Source organism: Aethalodelphis obliquidens, unplaced genomic scaffold, assembly GCF_003676395.1.
Source record: "Aethalodelphis obliquidens isolate GAN/ISIS:26980383/991018 unplaced genomic scaffold, ASM367639v1 scaffold16, whole genome shotgun sequence".
Taxonomy (NCBI): Eukaryota; Metazoa; Chordata; class Mammalia; order Artiodactyla; family Delphinidae; genus Aethalodelphis; species Aethalodelphis obliquidens.
The window spans coordinates 1,444,466-1,461,037 of record NW_020837960.1 but is presented as its reverse complement, the minus strand read 5'-3'; the positions used below and the strand labels follow the sequence as shown (position 1 = coordinate 1,461,037).

The 16,572-nt window shown below is 33.2% G+C and overlaps 1 protein-coding gene across 2 annotated transcripts in view; it reads left to right on the top strand.

Annotated features, from left to right (window-relative positions):
- TDRD3 (tudor domain containing 3) overlaps window positions 1-16,572 on the top strand; it is a 202,139-nt gene that overhangs the window by 160,628 nt on the left and 24,939 nt on the right. For both annotated transcript variants that reach the window (XM_027116135.1, XM_027116136.1), the window contains one exon: window positions 536-661. In XM_027116135.1, coding sequence (XP_026971936.1) covers window positions 536-661 — 126 coding nt within the window. The remainder of the gene's footprint in view (window positions 1-535; window positions 662-16,572) is intronic.

The window sequence follows — 16,572 nt, the reverse complement described above, 5'->3', positions numbered from 1 at the left end:
ATAACACTAGTTCTTTTTACACCCATTAGCATGTGAATGTTCTTCTCTGTTGACCCTCTTAGTTCTGAAATCTTACTACTGCTCAGTGTATGTATGTCAGAACTCACATGGCTGAGAGAATTTCTCTCTTTTTCTTAGCCAATTTATGATTATCCAAAGGTAAGCTTTCTTTCTTAAAAATATTATTCTCTTAAAAATTATTTTCTTTAAAATATTGTATATTTTAAAGTTGCTAAGAGTGTAAATCTTAAAAGTTCTCATCATAAGAAAAAAAATGTAACTATGTGTGGTGATGGATGCTAACTAGACTGTGGTAATCATTTCACAATATATACATATATCAGATCATTATGTTGTCCACTTAAAACTAATACAATGATATATGTCAATTATGTCTCAATAAAAATTGATTTAAAAAATGAGCTTTCAAAAAATACAAATATTGTAGCATTTTGAGTATTTACATTTCCATCATGTATCACCCTTTGTAGACAATATTGATTGTCATATTTAAAACTGCTTTTTGTCTCCTCAGTTTTACCGAGCAGAAGTTGAAGCTCTTCATTCTTCAGGTATGACAGCAGTTGTTAAATTCATTGATTATGGAAACTATGAAGAGGTGCTACTAAGCAACATCAGGCCCATTCAGACAGAGGCATGGGTACGTGATCCAAATTCTGTACAAAGGCATAAGCTGTTTTGAAGGAAATACATAGCTCTAAAAGATTAGTCATAGTAATATGAAATTTGCCAGTGGAAAAATATTTTGAATTTGCTTAAAACCAGCTACTCCTAAAGTAAGATTTTAATTTAATAATTACACTGAACTACAGTAAAAATGAATGCATTGCAATTGCTTCTCTTGTATAATGCTTTGTTATATTATGCTTTGGAAATAGGTGCCCTTATTTATATGTTGGCCAAAAATGTGTATATGTTTTTATGGGTTCTTATGCATATTTTGTTCTTTCCGAGTTTGTTACTTTAAATTTGACTAAATTATGTCCAGCAGTTGTCAAATTTAAGTCTCTGTTGGATACATGTATATTCTTTATTATTTTAGTTACATGTAAAATTAAGAAAAACACTTTAAATTATATATGAACTCATACTCCATTTACTAGACGTATATTTATATATGTATATGTGCAGATTAAATTTCAATATCTTTGTTTAATAATTATTTGATTAATTTTGTTGCCAAATGTTATGTCAAAGCTGTGATGATTTTGTTGATGTAATTTAGACTGTATTGGCCTCATGGAGTCCATTTTATACAGGACTTATGTGACTTTACATAGATAGATTCTCAGCTACATTCAGGCAAAAACAGGAGGACAAGGCATATTAGAATTTGTTTCATAAAGTTTTTTTCAAAATTTATTTCCTTTCTGTAATTTGTGGATACCTGTTAATAAACTTATCACTAGAAGCCTAATTTGTTGCTGTTTCCCTAAAATGTAAAAATATACTAGAAAACTATATCATCTAGACGGTAGCCTTCATCATTGAAGCATACATTCTCATGAGCTGCTTTTAGTTTAGTTTAGCTTCGGTCTTTCTAGATTTTTCTGTCATGACCTCTGTGTCACTGCTCCCTCTCGCCTCCCCAAAAGAGATAAAACAACAACAAAAAGCCTAGTAGCAACAATCATATTTGGGTCCATAGATCTTTATTCTTTACCTTTTTATTCTAGAAAAATGATCATTTTCTAGGTAACTTATTGTTTCATATTTTACAGTACAACATTCATACGTTTAAGAGATCCTTTCCTTCACTCTCATCCTCCAAAGTTTAGCTGCTTTTTCCCTAAAAGACTGAAATACCATCAATGTCTAATTTATATCTTTTCTTAGAGAAACTTGATGTAACTATATCTTTTGCCCTTTTGATTCCCATGTGATGGCTATTTTTATTCTCTTTTCATTTATTCTCTTTTTCATTAATACATCTTAATGTAGTTTTGATGGTAAAAGTATTTATTGAGTCTTTATTTGTAGAAGTTGAACCCTAGTTTGCTATTCATCATGTGATCCCAGTGTTTTTGGCCATTACAGTCAGAGTCAAAATAAAATTTTTACATTTAGTGTTTTTTTAGGAGATTTAATAAAAGATTAATTTTATTCTTTTCTCCCTAAAGAAAACTTTAAGTTTCTTTACTTTGTTTCTTCTCTACTTCCTCTTTCTGTTCCAGAGTGGACATAACTTATGAGCACATTTCTCATTCCTCACTGTAGCTTTTCCATTCAGAGGTGTTTGGTACTGAAGTGATCATTTTCTTTCTACAGTCAGTGACTTTTCCTTTTTTCCCCTTAATAGTCCTCGTTGCTTTATTATTGATTTTAGGTCTTTGTAAACTTAGCTGGACAATAAATTTATCACGTGACAGCCCATGTAGTGATTCTGAACCACAGCAGTACTTTCATATCCCTGCCTACTTGTGAATACTCTTCTAGGCTTTATTGTGCTTTTTTTTTTTTTTTTTTTTTTACCTATTTACTTTTTCTGCAGTCAACTTAAAAATCTTTCATAAGATACGTGAAATATTTTTCAGGTAGAAGCAGGATAGTATTACTAAATCTTTTGGAGATTCTGGTATTTCTTTTCTCCTATTTACAAGTAACCAAGTGATTGTTGATGTTTTATGATTTTGCATAAATTAATACAGCAAATATTTTTGGATCATGAACAGTGTTATTGAGGATAAGATCATCCTTTCTTCCTTATCTGTGTGAATAATTGACTTAGTTGTAGAAGCAGCTCCTTCTTGATAAATAGAAGCCACCAGCTTAACGTATCTTAACCCATCTCCTTTTTTTTTTTTTTTTTGCGGTCCGCGACCCTCTCACCGTTGTGGCCTCTCCCGTTGCGGAGCACAGGCTCCGGACGCACAGGCTCAGCGGCCATGGCTCACGGGCCCAGCCGCTCCGCGGCATGTGGGATCGTCCCGGACTGGGGCACGAACCCGCATCCCTCGCATCGGCAGGTGGACTCTCAACCGCTGCGCCACCAGGGAAGCCCACGCATCTCCCTTTAAAAAAAAATACATATGTGCACATGTACATAAAAAGCCTCTGAAGAAAAACAATCTATGTGGCTGTCAGTACATTTAACATAAAATTAGTGTAGAGTTCTCTTATCCTCTGAGAGTGCTGATGTTGGGCTCTATGAGCACTTTTTCTTTTTGTAACTTGGGAATTGTAACAAGTTTTAAGTTAATCCAAGCAAAACATTCACTATACCAATAAGAAGGTAACTCTAATTGATGTCATACTAGAAAAATTAAAGAGCTGCAAAGGTATAGCAAGGTGTTAGAAGCCTTAGCACAATTATTCACTCACACTATGGACTGTGTAATTTTTAATTTTTTTCAACTCTTGCACTACATATGTACATTACTGTTTTTAATTATGAAATGATTTTGTATATTTTATTAAGGTTTATGTTAGTTATTGGCACAAGATTCTGGAAAACCTCTTTTTTTCCTAAATGTAGCAATGATCATTCATTGAAATTTTTTTAATAGTTTGCAGGAAAAATAACCAAAAAGCCTGCATATAAACCAAAAATCTTTATAGAAATCAGTTGTCTGTATTGTCTCTTAAAGGTGTAAGGATAAATTATTAAATAAAAAGCATGAAATGAGATTCAATGACTAAGTTAATAGTTTCTTATATGGAAAATTAGAATAAAAATCAAGTTAATAGTTTAAATCTGTTAATATTTTTCTCATGAAGTTTAAGAACTAATTGCCTTAAATCAGTCTGTAGACAAATTTCTATTTACCCCTTCTATCTGGATGTACCTTTTTACTTCCAGAACGTACTCAGTGATGATATTTTAGATGGCAAAAATACATGTTCTGATTATGATTAAATACGTTATTTCCTCCAAAATGATCTACTGAACTTTTTCTTATGTTATGTCATACTTGATTTTTTTTTCTAGCTAGATTAAACCTGGATCTTTTAACTATGGTAAAATATTCTGTCTTAATTTTAGTGTCTTTATTATAGTAAACTCTCTATCATATATTAATGTGAGATTCACAGCTCATTCTTTTTTTTTTTTTTTTTTTTGCGGTACACGGGCCTCTCACTGTTGTGGCCTCTCCCGTTGCGGAGCACAGACTCCGGATGCACAGGCTCAGCGGCCATGGCTCATGGGCCCAGCCGCTCCGAGGCGTGTGGGATCTTCCCGGACCGGGGCACGAACCCATGTCCCCTGCATCGGCAGGCGGACTCTCAACCACTGCGCCACCAGGGAAGCCCACAGCTCATTCTTAACTGGATAAATCCTCTTTTTTTTTTTAATGTTCTTTGTATATTGCAGGATTTTCCTTATTTTACCAAAGTAAATGAAGCATTATGGAATCTCATATTATTTGTAAAACTATGTAGGGAGAAAACCATAATATTATTTTATATTTCTGACCACTGTATGAGAAAACATTAGGGGCAAAGGAAACCTATTTGTGTTTCCTGCAGGCGCTTTTCAAATTTATTCTTTTGAACTCTAAAACTAATATCAAGAAACCAGTAAAAAGATGCCACAGGCAATTTGGAATTACTGTAAAATACCCTGGCGTTGCTGCTCAGACAAATCTTTTGTGTTAGAGTGTTGTTGCTTCTGAATCACTTTTCTAAACCTGGAAGGACAGTGTCAAGTCCTGATTTCCCAGAATATTTATGACTTGTATGCCACTGAGACACATATATCCCAAGAAATGTTTTAGAACATGCTGATTTCTAAACTTTCGTTTTAAAGGTTCATAGTATCAGGAAATGATCTTTGTTCAGTTAATGTTCCAACTAGAAAAATTATGATTGTATTGATAATGGTTAGTTCTAAGACCTTAGCATACACATCAACTTGGGCAGTAATTCTGGAAAGTGACAGATGGATTGTTATTGTCTTTTAACCTACCTTAAATGTTTTTCTGTAGCATATTTATTTATTCAACAAATATTCATTGTATGTATGTTAGGTGCTAGGCATTGTTCTGGGTGAGGAATATATGTTAGTACTCAAAACACACAAAAGTCCTGCCCACAAAGTTAGAAGAAAGTTATATTTCCAATTATGTGAAACAAACTTAAATATCTCATGGGAGTGTTCATTCTTACCTCTTGAAGCTTTAAAACAAGATATAAGTGGGAAAAATTTTGTTTACTGATTTTTAATTTAAATAATGTTTAGATCTTTATTTTATTTCACCTTATTTGAAGATAAAATTATTACAGAAGAAGAAAGTGTCATTTAATGAATTTTATCTATTTAAAATTTCCTATTTGTTTATCTACTTGATTTAAAAAGTAAATTTCTTTTTAGATGGGTTTGGGTTTCTTTTAAAAATAATTATAATGTATATCTTTTTCAGTTTTAGCATACTTTAAAAAAAGAACTATCAGTTTCAAGTTTTACTTTTGAAGTAACTTTGTGCAAAATTTATTTTATAATGACATCCTGGGAAGCACATTTGAAAATTACCTTTTCAAATTCAAATAATGTTCAGAAAAAAACAAAGTATTCTACCACTAATAAAAATATTAAAGAGAAACATATTACCCCCCAAAAAATCCCTAACCTATTTAATGAGGAAGGAGATTGAGAGTTTTGATATGTAAATTAATGACTTAAAATGGATCCTAAATGTATTAGATGTATTAGTAAATTTATTAGTAATGTAAAATGTAAATTTATTAGTAATGTAAATGTATTAGTAATTTTAATGATATAGTAATAAAGTTAGGCTATATCTAGTTTGTATTTGATATCAAAGATCATAATAGATATTAAAAAGAGGACAGTTGTTATAGAAACCATTAACTTCAAAGGGAAATTAGAATTATGTAACAGTGAGGTTCTGCCAATTAGTATCCAGTAAAAAGTGCAGGCACCTATTTGATCATAGTCCAGAAGGTTTTTCATTTCTGATAATAAGTTCTTAAATAATTTAGTGGGTATAATTTACCATACTTAAATTTCTGCACTAAAAGCATAATTTGAGTAAGGTCAGTGAAATACTGAAATACATTTTCTTCCACTATACATATTTTGGGACACTTCCCTTTCTGAGATTGCCTTATAGGCAATGCTCATTTTCTTTTGCAGTGTAAACACAGAGTAAATCAAAAGGAAACTGTACAGCTAGTTCAGCCCCATTTAAGAACATAATTTTCACCTTATAGGTGATGGAATTTGGGGGATTCCATGTAATATCTTTAAGCTCTGTTTTAATAAAGTTTGGTTGTATTTGATATGCTTTATTTATTTCTTAATCTATCACCCAGCTTTTCACAATTCGCACAGGAGGTTGTGGATTATACAGAAGGACTTTACTAGAGATATGAAAGCTTCTGACATAGAGGGAGAGATGATTCATTCATAAATGATGCCATATACATTGATATATCAACTTAAATACTGTTGACATCTACCTCCTGAATCCCAAATTCTGTTTGTGAATTTGAGATTATTATGAAACCTCAGAGATTATTATGAAAATCTCGAGATCTAGTTTTGACCGGGCTATATTATTCAAGAGACATTTTATTTCACCATTAAATTAATACTAAGAAAATAGTATGCTATTTTAAGAACCTGTACAAAAGTACTGCTTGAATTTTGCTATCTGATAATTTAATGTATTGTAATCTATTCAAAGGAACTGTATATAAAAATATCTTTAAAAGGTTTCTGGGTAATCTGAGTTTTCCTTTATTGAGCAATGAAAGTACATCATGTTATTATTTCATGTTCCTTTTTATTGAAGGTAAAATAACTCCCAAAGTGAAATAACATGGTAGGGTATTACCTAAGATGTGCTGTCTTTTTGATTTGTTTCTAACTTTAATTATAATTCATAAAACAATTTAAGCTTATATTATTTAAATATTAAGAATCAAGTTAGCATAACTGTTTGAAAAATCTTTTTTGTGTACATGAATAATACCAGTAGCTATTATGTTAATCTTTTATCTTCTAAGTCTCCCCTTTATTAATAGCAACTTAAAGGATGGACTCCTGGATTATGGTGCTGGCCAATTGAGAAGTAAATTCCGAGATGCTTTAGACTTATGCTAAATGTTGTATAATTTTTATTTTTTCTTCAAAGTAGTCTTAGGAGGCATCCTGGGTATGATCTACAGCTGAAGGGGGCTAGGATTGTCAGATGAACTTATTTTTTCTTTTGACATTTTTGATTTAATAGACACAAGGTTTGTTCTCTTTCAAGTGTAAATTTTATTTTTTCATTTACTTTACTTACCCGGATTTTTAAAACTGTAATTTCAAACTGCACTGAATTTTACCATTCCTTCACATATGTGTGCAGAAGACTTGCTAATATACTCATTGCACAGGAAATAAAGTAGTAAAATAAATGAATATGAGGAATATTTTTGTTTTGTTTTATTTCTTGTTCCCAAAGATGTTAAAGTATCATATTGGGCATGTGCCTTGACTAGGCACTCATGTCAGTATGTTTTAAAGATTTTTATAAATCTGAAGAGGCATCCTTCTTGAATTAAAAAAAAAAACAACAGTGCACACAGTTCTGTTTTAGTTTCTAGTGAATTTCTGAGCCTCTTCCATCTATACCTAAAAAGGCAGAAAAATATGTTGCTTATTGCACCATAGACTTTATTCCCTTTCAGATGGAGCTCCTACAATGCATCTTTCCAATTCTAAAGTCAGTGGTTGTGAACTTTGTTGGTGATAGGCTAAAAGAGGATTTATGATACATATTTGATTGCATACCATAACGAGTCGTCAGTTGTCCATTTTCTTTTTTAACCTTACATGGTTATTTGTGTTTTTCTGTACTCTTGCTTTTGTCACCTTATTTATTAGTCATCTCTCTGTGTTTTCATTCTATTTCTTAAACATCATTGTATCCTTTTGACTTTGTTTTTTAAACTTTATTTTCTTTTCACATTTAGTGGGTGGTATCTCTTGATGTATTTATTACCCCTTCCTACTGATCCTAATTTCCTGAACTTTACTGGACCTATGCTGTTTGTTCTAGAATCATGTGCAGTAGGCTTCACTATCACACCTCTAGAAAAAGAGTGGAGTTGATCTGTCTCCTTGTGAGAAACACTCTGGTGTTAATAGCTTTCAGTTCCATTAAACTTGGGAAATACTGGCAAGAGTTTTACACCTTAGTTTCAAATAACTCCCTTAGTAGTGGCCTGTCGTTGGCTGAGAGCTCCATTCAGAAGGGACAGGACGTTCTGCAACAGTGAGTACATTTTATTTGCCTTAAAAAAAAACAAAAAAATCCCATATAGTTTGTTAAGAGTAAACATAATGATGAGGTTCTAGTTAAGTAGCTCAGGCCATCATAAGAATTTAAAAGTTATTATTTTTTTGTACATACTTCTTCATGCCTAGCCCATCTAGCTCAGGGTTAGTTCTGTTTCCTGGTTAAATAAATTTGGAAAATGCTGGGTTAAAAAATTAAGTATGCTTTTTGATTACAGGACTTCTTTGAGCCAGTAACAGATTAATATGTATTTTAAATCTCCAAGAGAGAGACATATATAGTGTTTATTGCTTCACAAACTTATTTGCTCATGGGACCCTTTTTTTTTTTTCCTGTATAAAATTTGTTATAGAAAGTCTACAGGAGGTACTTTGAAAAACATCATACCTCTTTTCTTTGTAGTTTTCAAATTTCACATTTTTAAAATAGGGTGAAGATTTATCTTCAGAAACACTGTTTTAGATGTTCCAGACTTCTTCTTAATAATATAATATTGTACTTTTATGTTATAAATAGAGACTAAATATATAAAAGGCAATTTTTCCTCAAACATGTTCCATGATTCTTTACCTTTCTATGAATAGAGGACAAAATATACTTCTGAAAATTTATGTCCCTTCTAAGTACTTATGCCATTAGTAGTAGTGTTTTATTACATAAAAATAAATTTGAGATCTTCTTTTACATGTAATTATACACAACTCACTGGTCATTTAATTTAATTTTAACTTAACTCTAATTCTAGAAACATTTATATATTAACTTTTTAAATTTTTCATTCATGAAAACTCCCATTGTAGCTTTTATAATATCGCTGTTTCTTTTCTGTAATTCTTGCCTAATAACCCACATGATCTTTATATGTTTCAGCAGTAAGGCATTGCCATGATTTGTTTGGGTATTGTATTTGTTATTCTCCAATAATCTAGCCTAAAGCAAAATCTGAAATCCTTTTTTTTTTGTTAAACTGGCATTGGCTACTGAATCAAAAGAAAGTATCAAAGCAAGTTAATTCCACTGAGTGTGTGGGCATTCTTAAATGAAGAAGAGGACTCCTAAAATACCAAAAATTCTGTTTTGTTTCAACGTTTGTATTGCTCCTTTACTAATAGGCTAGTGTGTTCTCAAGCCTTTGACTAGTATTATTTCAGTTAATTAAAAGCTTGTTAAAAGCCTCAGAGAAAACAAACTATTAAACTTAACTACTCTTGGTCTTCTGTTCAAGAGATCAGAAGATCTCTCATTTTCCTTGTAACAGTTATTAAGATGAATTGATAATCTTGGATCTAACTCCAGAGCTCACTTGAGAGATCTAGAGGGGAAAAAATTATTATTTTAAGAAACATATCCTTTCCAGGCACTTATAATTATAAACAAGGGCAGAATGTATGGTTGGATAATAGCTAGTGAAAGTGCAAAGGAACTCTGTTAATAAGCAGTAGGTATATACTATAAGTACCATTTGTTTTAGAGCTTAAGGGGATTTGATTTTAAGTGAGCATATGAACTGACTTGGTGGCTGAAACAGTGGAAAGAGGTCAGTAATTATTTGTTGAATGATTAATGTAGTCCTAGTGGTCACCCTTATTACTTCAGACATGAAGCCTGAGTGTAACAGTTTAATATGATAGTTTTTCCACAAGTATTCTGAGTGCTTTTTGTAACAAAGCTACTTTAGAAAATAGATTGGCATATATATGCAAGGGATTAAAAGGATATAAGACAAGTAGAAGATAAATTTCCTTCCTTCCAGAAGCCACATAATAAATATTAATAAGGCCTCTATCTGGCTGGCATGGTTCCAGTCTGGGAACCATTGTTGGCATGGTTCTTGATTATAATTTTGTTATGCCTGTTAAATGAATGGTATGGTGTGAAGGAAGTAAGTGGAGAAGGCCAAAGTTGACTTTTTAAAACTAGTGTTAACTTTAACAACTTTTTATTGGAATTTTTATTTTGCCTGAAGTGTGCTCATTTTTTCCCCCAGATCATGTGATTGGGAAATTAGGCTCAACCCTCCTGGTCATGCTTACCCAAGAGCTTATTATTCAAAGTAAGATACTAGAAGTCAGTTTCATTCTGTTTCTATATGGTTCAAATTCTAAAATTTATGGACTTGTTATCTTTTTTTAATGTTGGTAGCCATTTTTGATACTATTTAATGAATGATTAAGGAGAATATAATGAGCATTTTATCTTGAAAAGTTTTAAGTAAATAAGGCTTAAAATAATATGGAGAAAAGTATTCTAGTGTATTTTTTTCCTTATAAAGTGATCAGTTAATTTGAATCTTATTAAGAATTCCTGAATTTGACCATCAGTACTCAAAACGAATGTTAGATGTAATTAGATTTTTAAAATATGGAATTGAAGTCTTAAAGCAAATAGAAAAGGGAGACAAATCAAGAACTTGAGAGTAGTAGTTCAGAAAGCCTCTAAAAGCTTTGGGCACAAATAAAGATATCCCTGGTTGATCTTTTATGTGCCCTGATTAGTGTTAATGCATACTAAGCACTTGGCCTTACTGATAGTAGTTCTCATAAATAGAAAGACTGTTTGAGACTGAGATGTAGTGGAGCTGATTACAAAATGATCTAGAAATGCTAAAACATTGGTCACATGCCCAGTCCATTTAAATTGTATCCTTGTATTCTTAGGAAATAAGCAAAGCAAAGAAAAATTCTCGTTGAATGTGTTTAAAATTAAAATATATAATTCCCTAAGAAAAATTAAGGAATGATACAAGAAACTTGAGACTGAGAACTCTAAATTTTTTTATAGAAAATTACTTATAAAAGGCTACAATAAAAGCATTTTAGATATAATTTAGAAATGAATATAAGATTTAAATTTCAGGAAAATGATATGCACATTTTCTTATTGATTTATTAAAAATACTTAAAATTGGCTACGAAAAGACTGAATATTCCGTTCATTCTAATGATTATAATTGCTTTAATGAAATTAATGACTGAGGGAAGGTATTTAAGATAGGAAAAAAAATGACCACAGAGTAGGTTAAATGTAGATTTGGTATCTTGATTCTTAAGCATTTTTCAAAATAATTTTCATAATGATATATTTTAAAAGGTTTGACTTAAACTGCTAAACAAAAATTTTTTAAACAAACTGCTTTAAGTAATTTCAATTATAAGAACAAGTTTTGCTTTCTGAAATGATAATTGCTATTCTTTGAAGTTCCAATAAATTTCACATAAATGGCAAAAATACTTCTGACATTGTCGACCGCCAGTTGCCATTCTTGGACCCGAGGCTGAGGAACATTTTCAGATTCTGTGTGCTTTATCCTGAAAGAATTTGATGAAAAAGGGTCACTGAGAGAGTGAAATGTCTGCTCTGCTTGGCCTTTGAAAGAAGGGGAGAGGGCAGGGCTAGTTTTGGGCAAATTACTTCCACCTCCCTTTTTGCCCCTGCTTCAGCTCCAGGGGAGCTGGAAATGCACAGAAGGAGTCAGAAGACCTGGGTCGAGTCCTGGCTCTGCCACTTACTACCTATGTGACTTTGGGTAAGTTATTTAATGTCTCTGGGTCTCAGCTTCAGTACAGGGTTGTTGTGAGGATTAAGTAATATGATCAAAGGAAATGTGCTTTGTAAACTCCCAAGGTCTATAGAAATTTAAAATTTTATTATCATAACCTGGCCTTCTTCTTCCCAGTTCTTCCATAGTCTGGTATCCTTGGCTATGCATTTTTAAAGCAGCCCAAAATGACAACTCCTTTTGCTTTTCCCTGTATCCTCTCCATATTGGAACTCTTATTCCTGTCCTCTGCATGCTTCAGACTTAAGTATTCTAAGAATATTAAACCAGACTGGTTAAATTAATCTTCATTGTAGAGTGTGGATTGTGTTGCCCCTTTTTACCCTTCCCACTCTCACCTTTCTTCTTTAATCTTCTCAGAATTGTGTACTTAGAAACGTCGAAAAATCTCCAGTGCATGGAAGTTCGCACAGTGTTGGCAGAAGTCCCTTAAATCGTGTTACCCAGATCACTTCTCCATTAGTTAGTAAGGTTGATTGGGTAAATGGGAATATGATTATGTCTCTTGTCCTTTCTTTTTCTTTGTGTGAAAGGAGATGGAAATAGTTCAGAGTTAAAACTTCTTCTGAAATCTCACTGATAAGCTAGATCCTAAGTTGAGGAATAATCATAGAGAGGAGACAAGGGATTTAGTGGCCATTTCTTTGGTCAGCTCTTTGAGTTGTATCTGACTTGGCCTCATCTTTGATTCTCAGTAAACTCTAGCCTACCCTCAGTCAAACTAAATTTATAACACCTGTTGTCCTTACTGGGTGCTCAGTTGATAGAGCCTGCATGGAGCTAAGGAGGAAAGAGAATTTGCCTTCTGCATCACGTCTGGTTTCAGATCAAGGGATCTTTAAGAGGCCATAATGAGAGCTTGTAGCTCTACTTGATCCAGCCTTCCCACATAGTCTGAGAATGCTTGATTTGGCTATGTGTCAATAATAGTAATAATAGCCCCTGATGTTAACTGCTTGCCATTAATGCCTAATTACCATGGAGCACAATAACAGTTACTCATGTCATGATTAGATTAACTTTCTTAAAATTTTTATTTTATTTTATTTTTACAGCCTTGAACCATTGACTTACGCTCAATATGGTTTCTTGCTGAAGTAGCAGTGTCATCTTTCTTAACTAAAAATTAGAAATATTGAACTCTAGTGGCAATCAAATGCAAATTGAAACGATAACAGTGTTAAATGTGTGAATTAATGGGAAAAAATTAAATGATAATGTTCATGCTGGCAAAGATGCAGTGACACAAGTACTTTTACATATTGCTGATGGCAGTGTAAATTGGTGTGATCTTTCTGATTTTTTTCCAAGCCTTAAAAGTGTTCATTCCCTTTAAACTAACAATCCCACAGTTGTTAATCTCTGCTAGTGGAAGATCAAAGGAATAAGTGAATTTCTGAGAGATGATCATTGCAGCAATAACAGGAAAAACTAGAAACTACTTAAATGCCTAACAATAAGAATGGTAAAATAAAGCATCATTCATCAGCTGGGTGAAATATTTTACAATTGTGATAAAAGATCATTATGAAGGCTGTAATATCATGGGAAATATTTATGATGACTGAATGAAAGCAATTTATAGAGTTGAGAATGCCCTCAAAGTAGTGGTTGTTTTAGTGTAGTAGAATTATGTACAGACTCTGTATATGTGTATATACTTATTTTTCAATTTTATAAACTTTCTATAATTTTGTATTACATTTTTTATTTGAAAAAGTAACAGCAAGCAAAATAAAATTAGCAAGAAGAAAGTTGATCATGATTAGGGAATTTTAGTCTTAAAAAGAAATCCCTAAAATTTGCAAAAAGGATCTGAAAATATGGGAGTTTACAAAAAGAAATTTGAATAAAAACATAACTTCTTTCTAATTTTGCCCTTTGCCTTCAGTGAAGTTAACAACAACATGATTATGGTTTTCCATGATAAAATACCATGATCTTTGAACTTGTTCCTGTCTATAATTAGTAAATGAAATACTCCTACAATTAAACCAGTAGACTTACCTATACAAATTACCACCTTCATTCAGTCTATCCATACAACCTACTTTCCAATTCCTTGCAAAATTCTCTCTTAATCACTGTCCACAGAACACATCAGAATTCAGTCTCTCCCAAGTGCTTTCAAATGCACAGCAAAATACATTTCTCCTATGAAATGTTTATTTAATCCATACAGGCATACCTTGTTTTATTGCACTTCACTTTATTACGCTTTGCAGATACTGCATTTTTTTACAGGTTGAAGGTTTGTGACAACCCTGTGTCGAGCCAGTCTACTGGCACCATTTTCCCAACAGCATTTGCTCACTTTGTGTCCCTGTGTCACATTTTGGTAATTCTCACAATATTTCAAACTTTACTATTATATTTGTTGTGGTGATCTGTGATCAGTTATCATTAATGTTACTACTGCAAAAAGATTTCAACCCATTGAAGGCTCAGATGATGGTTAGCATTTTCTGGCAATAAAGTAAATTTTAATTAAGGTATGTGCTTTGTTTTTTTTAGACATAATGCTGTTGCACATTTAAAGACTACAGTGTAGTGTAAATATAAATTTTGATATGCACTGGGAAACCAAAAATTAGTGTCACTCCCTTTATTGTGATATTTGCTTTATTGCAGTGGTCTGGAACCAAACCTGCAATATCTCAGAGGTATGCCTGTACTTACTTAACATTCATAATTTTGGGAATATGTTAGTATATAATTATGATACTTTGACACTTTGTCCCTGTTTTGTTTGATACATTATTAAAATATTAACTGTAAAGTGATATTTTTATATTTGAGGTTTTCTTATTAACTTATAATTTCAAATATAGTTTAATCTGTTTCAAAAAACTTTTTGAGCACTTACTATGTGACTTTATCTCTCCACCCAGAACAGTGCACAGCACAACACATTTCCTTAGAACGATTGCATGCTGGACAATGGCAATGCATAGATGAGCAGTCTCTACACTAAAAGAGTCAGACTAGCAGAGGAGCCCAGCAAGTAAAGCACCATAGATGGAGCGTGTTTAACTCAGTCAGGAACTGACTCATAGAAGAGGCGAGGCCTTCCCTAACTATCGTGTTGTAAAACAGCAGTGCGCCATCACACAAACTCTCTGTCCCCTTTGCCTGCTTTATTTTCTGCATATCCTGCCCCTCCTTCCAACCCCTAAGTGAAAGCAATGTGAGAACAGGGTCTTTGTCTCAGCTAATACTTCAGCATTCAGAACAGACCCTGAAACATAGGGCTTTCAATAAGTACTTGTTAAATCTGAATGAATGAAGTTTAATGTGAGTCTCGAAAGTTTTGAAAGACTTAGCTTGGGAAAAAAACGTGTGAGAGAATAGCAAAGAGTGTAGGAGGGCATGGTAGGGTGAGGTATTTTGGTAGCAGTATAGGTTGGGGGTAACAAGTGTCAGCAGATGAGGCTGGCTGCAAAGGCAGGTGGCTTGAAGGATGGGGAGTCAGGTGGGTTACAGTAAGGAGTTGGAATATTTATATCTGAGAATAGGGACCAATGAAGGATTTGGGGTAGGGGAGTGTCATGATGTGATTTTGCTTTAAGAGATTATTTCCTGTGGTATAGAAAATGGGTTTCAGTGAAAGCAGAGAGCAAGGAGACCAGTTATTGCAATAGTTAAGGCAAGAGGTGGGGACTTTGGAGTCATCAGAGTCTAGGCAAAAGTAAAGAGTATGGGTGAGATTGTGTGTAAAAAGAAAAAAGAAAGTGTGTAAAAAGAGAAAAGACGAAGACAAGGGTCAAATTCCAGGGAATTTCACAGCTGAGGGGTGGGAAGGGACATTGAGAAGTAGCTGTAGTTTAGGAGGACAAGGGGTTGGGCAGATGGGGAGGGATGCTTAATCCACAGTGTAAAATGCTGGAAAGGTCAAGGAAGATGAGAATTGAAAAGTGGCTGTTGGATTTGGCAATTGACAGGTTCTTATAACTGTAGAATGCACTTTCAGTGGAATGGTGGATGTGCATGACAATTTGTGGTTTCTTGACAGTAAGTGGGACATAAGAAAATGAGGGTTAGGCTACTTATAGGATCTTGGTTGTGAAGATAAAGAGGATAGAAGAAGAGAATAAGGAGTAAAGGAGCTCAGGGTGAAAATCCAAGCATGTTTACATCAAAGGCAGAGTGAAGAAAAGAGAGAAAGAGAGGTTGTAAAAATAGGTGTAAGGATTAAAAAAAATCCAGGCTGTGGTGAGAAAGTGGGGTACGATCACTTTGGGTGACTTTGGGTATGTTGAGGAGTACTAAAGAGAAGAGAGGAAGGAAGTAAATATAGGTGTGGATGAGAGTAAGCTGGGTTTCAGGGAAGGAAGGTGAATAATCCTTCACTAATGAACTCTTTTCTGTCAAGTAAAAGCAGGTCATCTGTTCAAAGTAATGAGGTCAAGAATAGGAGAGGAATTTTGAAGAGAGATGTAAAGATTTAGAAACCACGCAGGAAAATGGGAGAAGAAGCTGACCAAGAATGTATTTTCACAACAGAAGTTTTCAACCCTTAGTAAAACTTACGCGCAAAGCATTCTGTGAGAGTTCATTCTCAGTTTCTGGTCTTTTAGTAGCTGCAGGAAAAGTTTAAGTGGATATAAAAATGAGAAGAACTTTACAAGTTTATTAAGTAGAAACTAACAAGTTAACTACTGAGCCCATTTTCAGTAGAGGTTCTCATTAAGGACCTGATGTTTGAAAGTCTGCACAGTCATAATGACTGTTATTGCCCTAGGA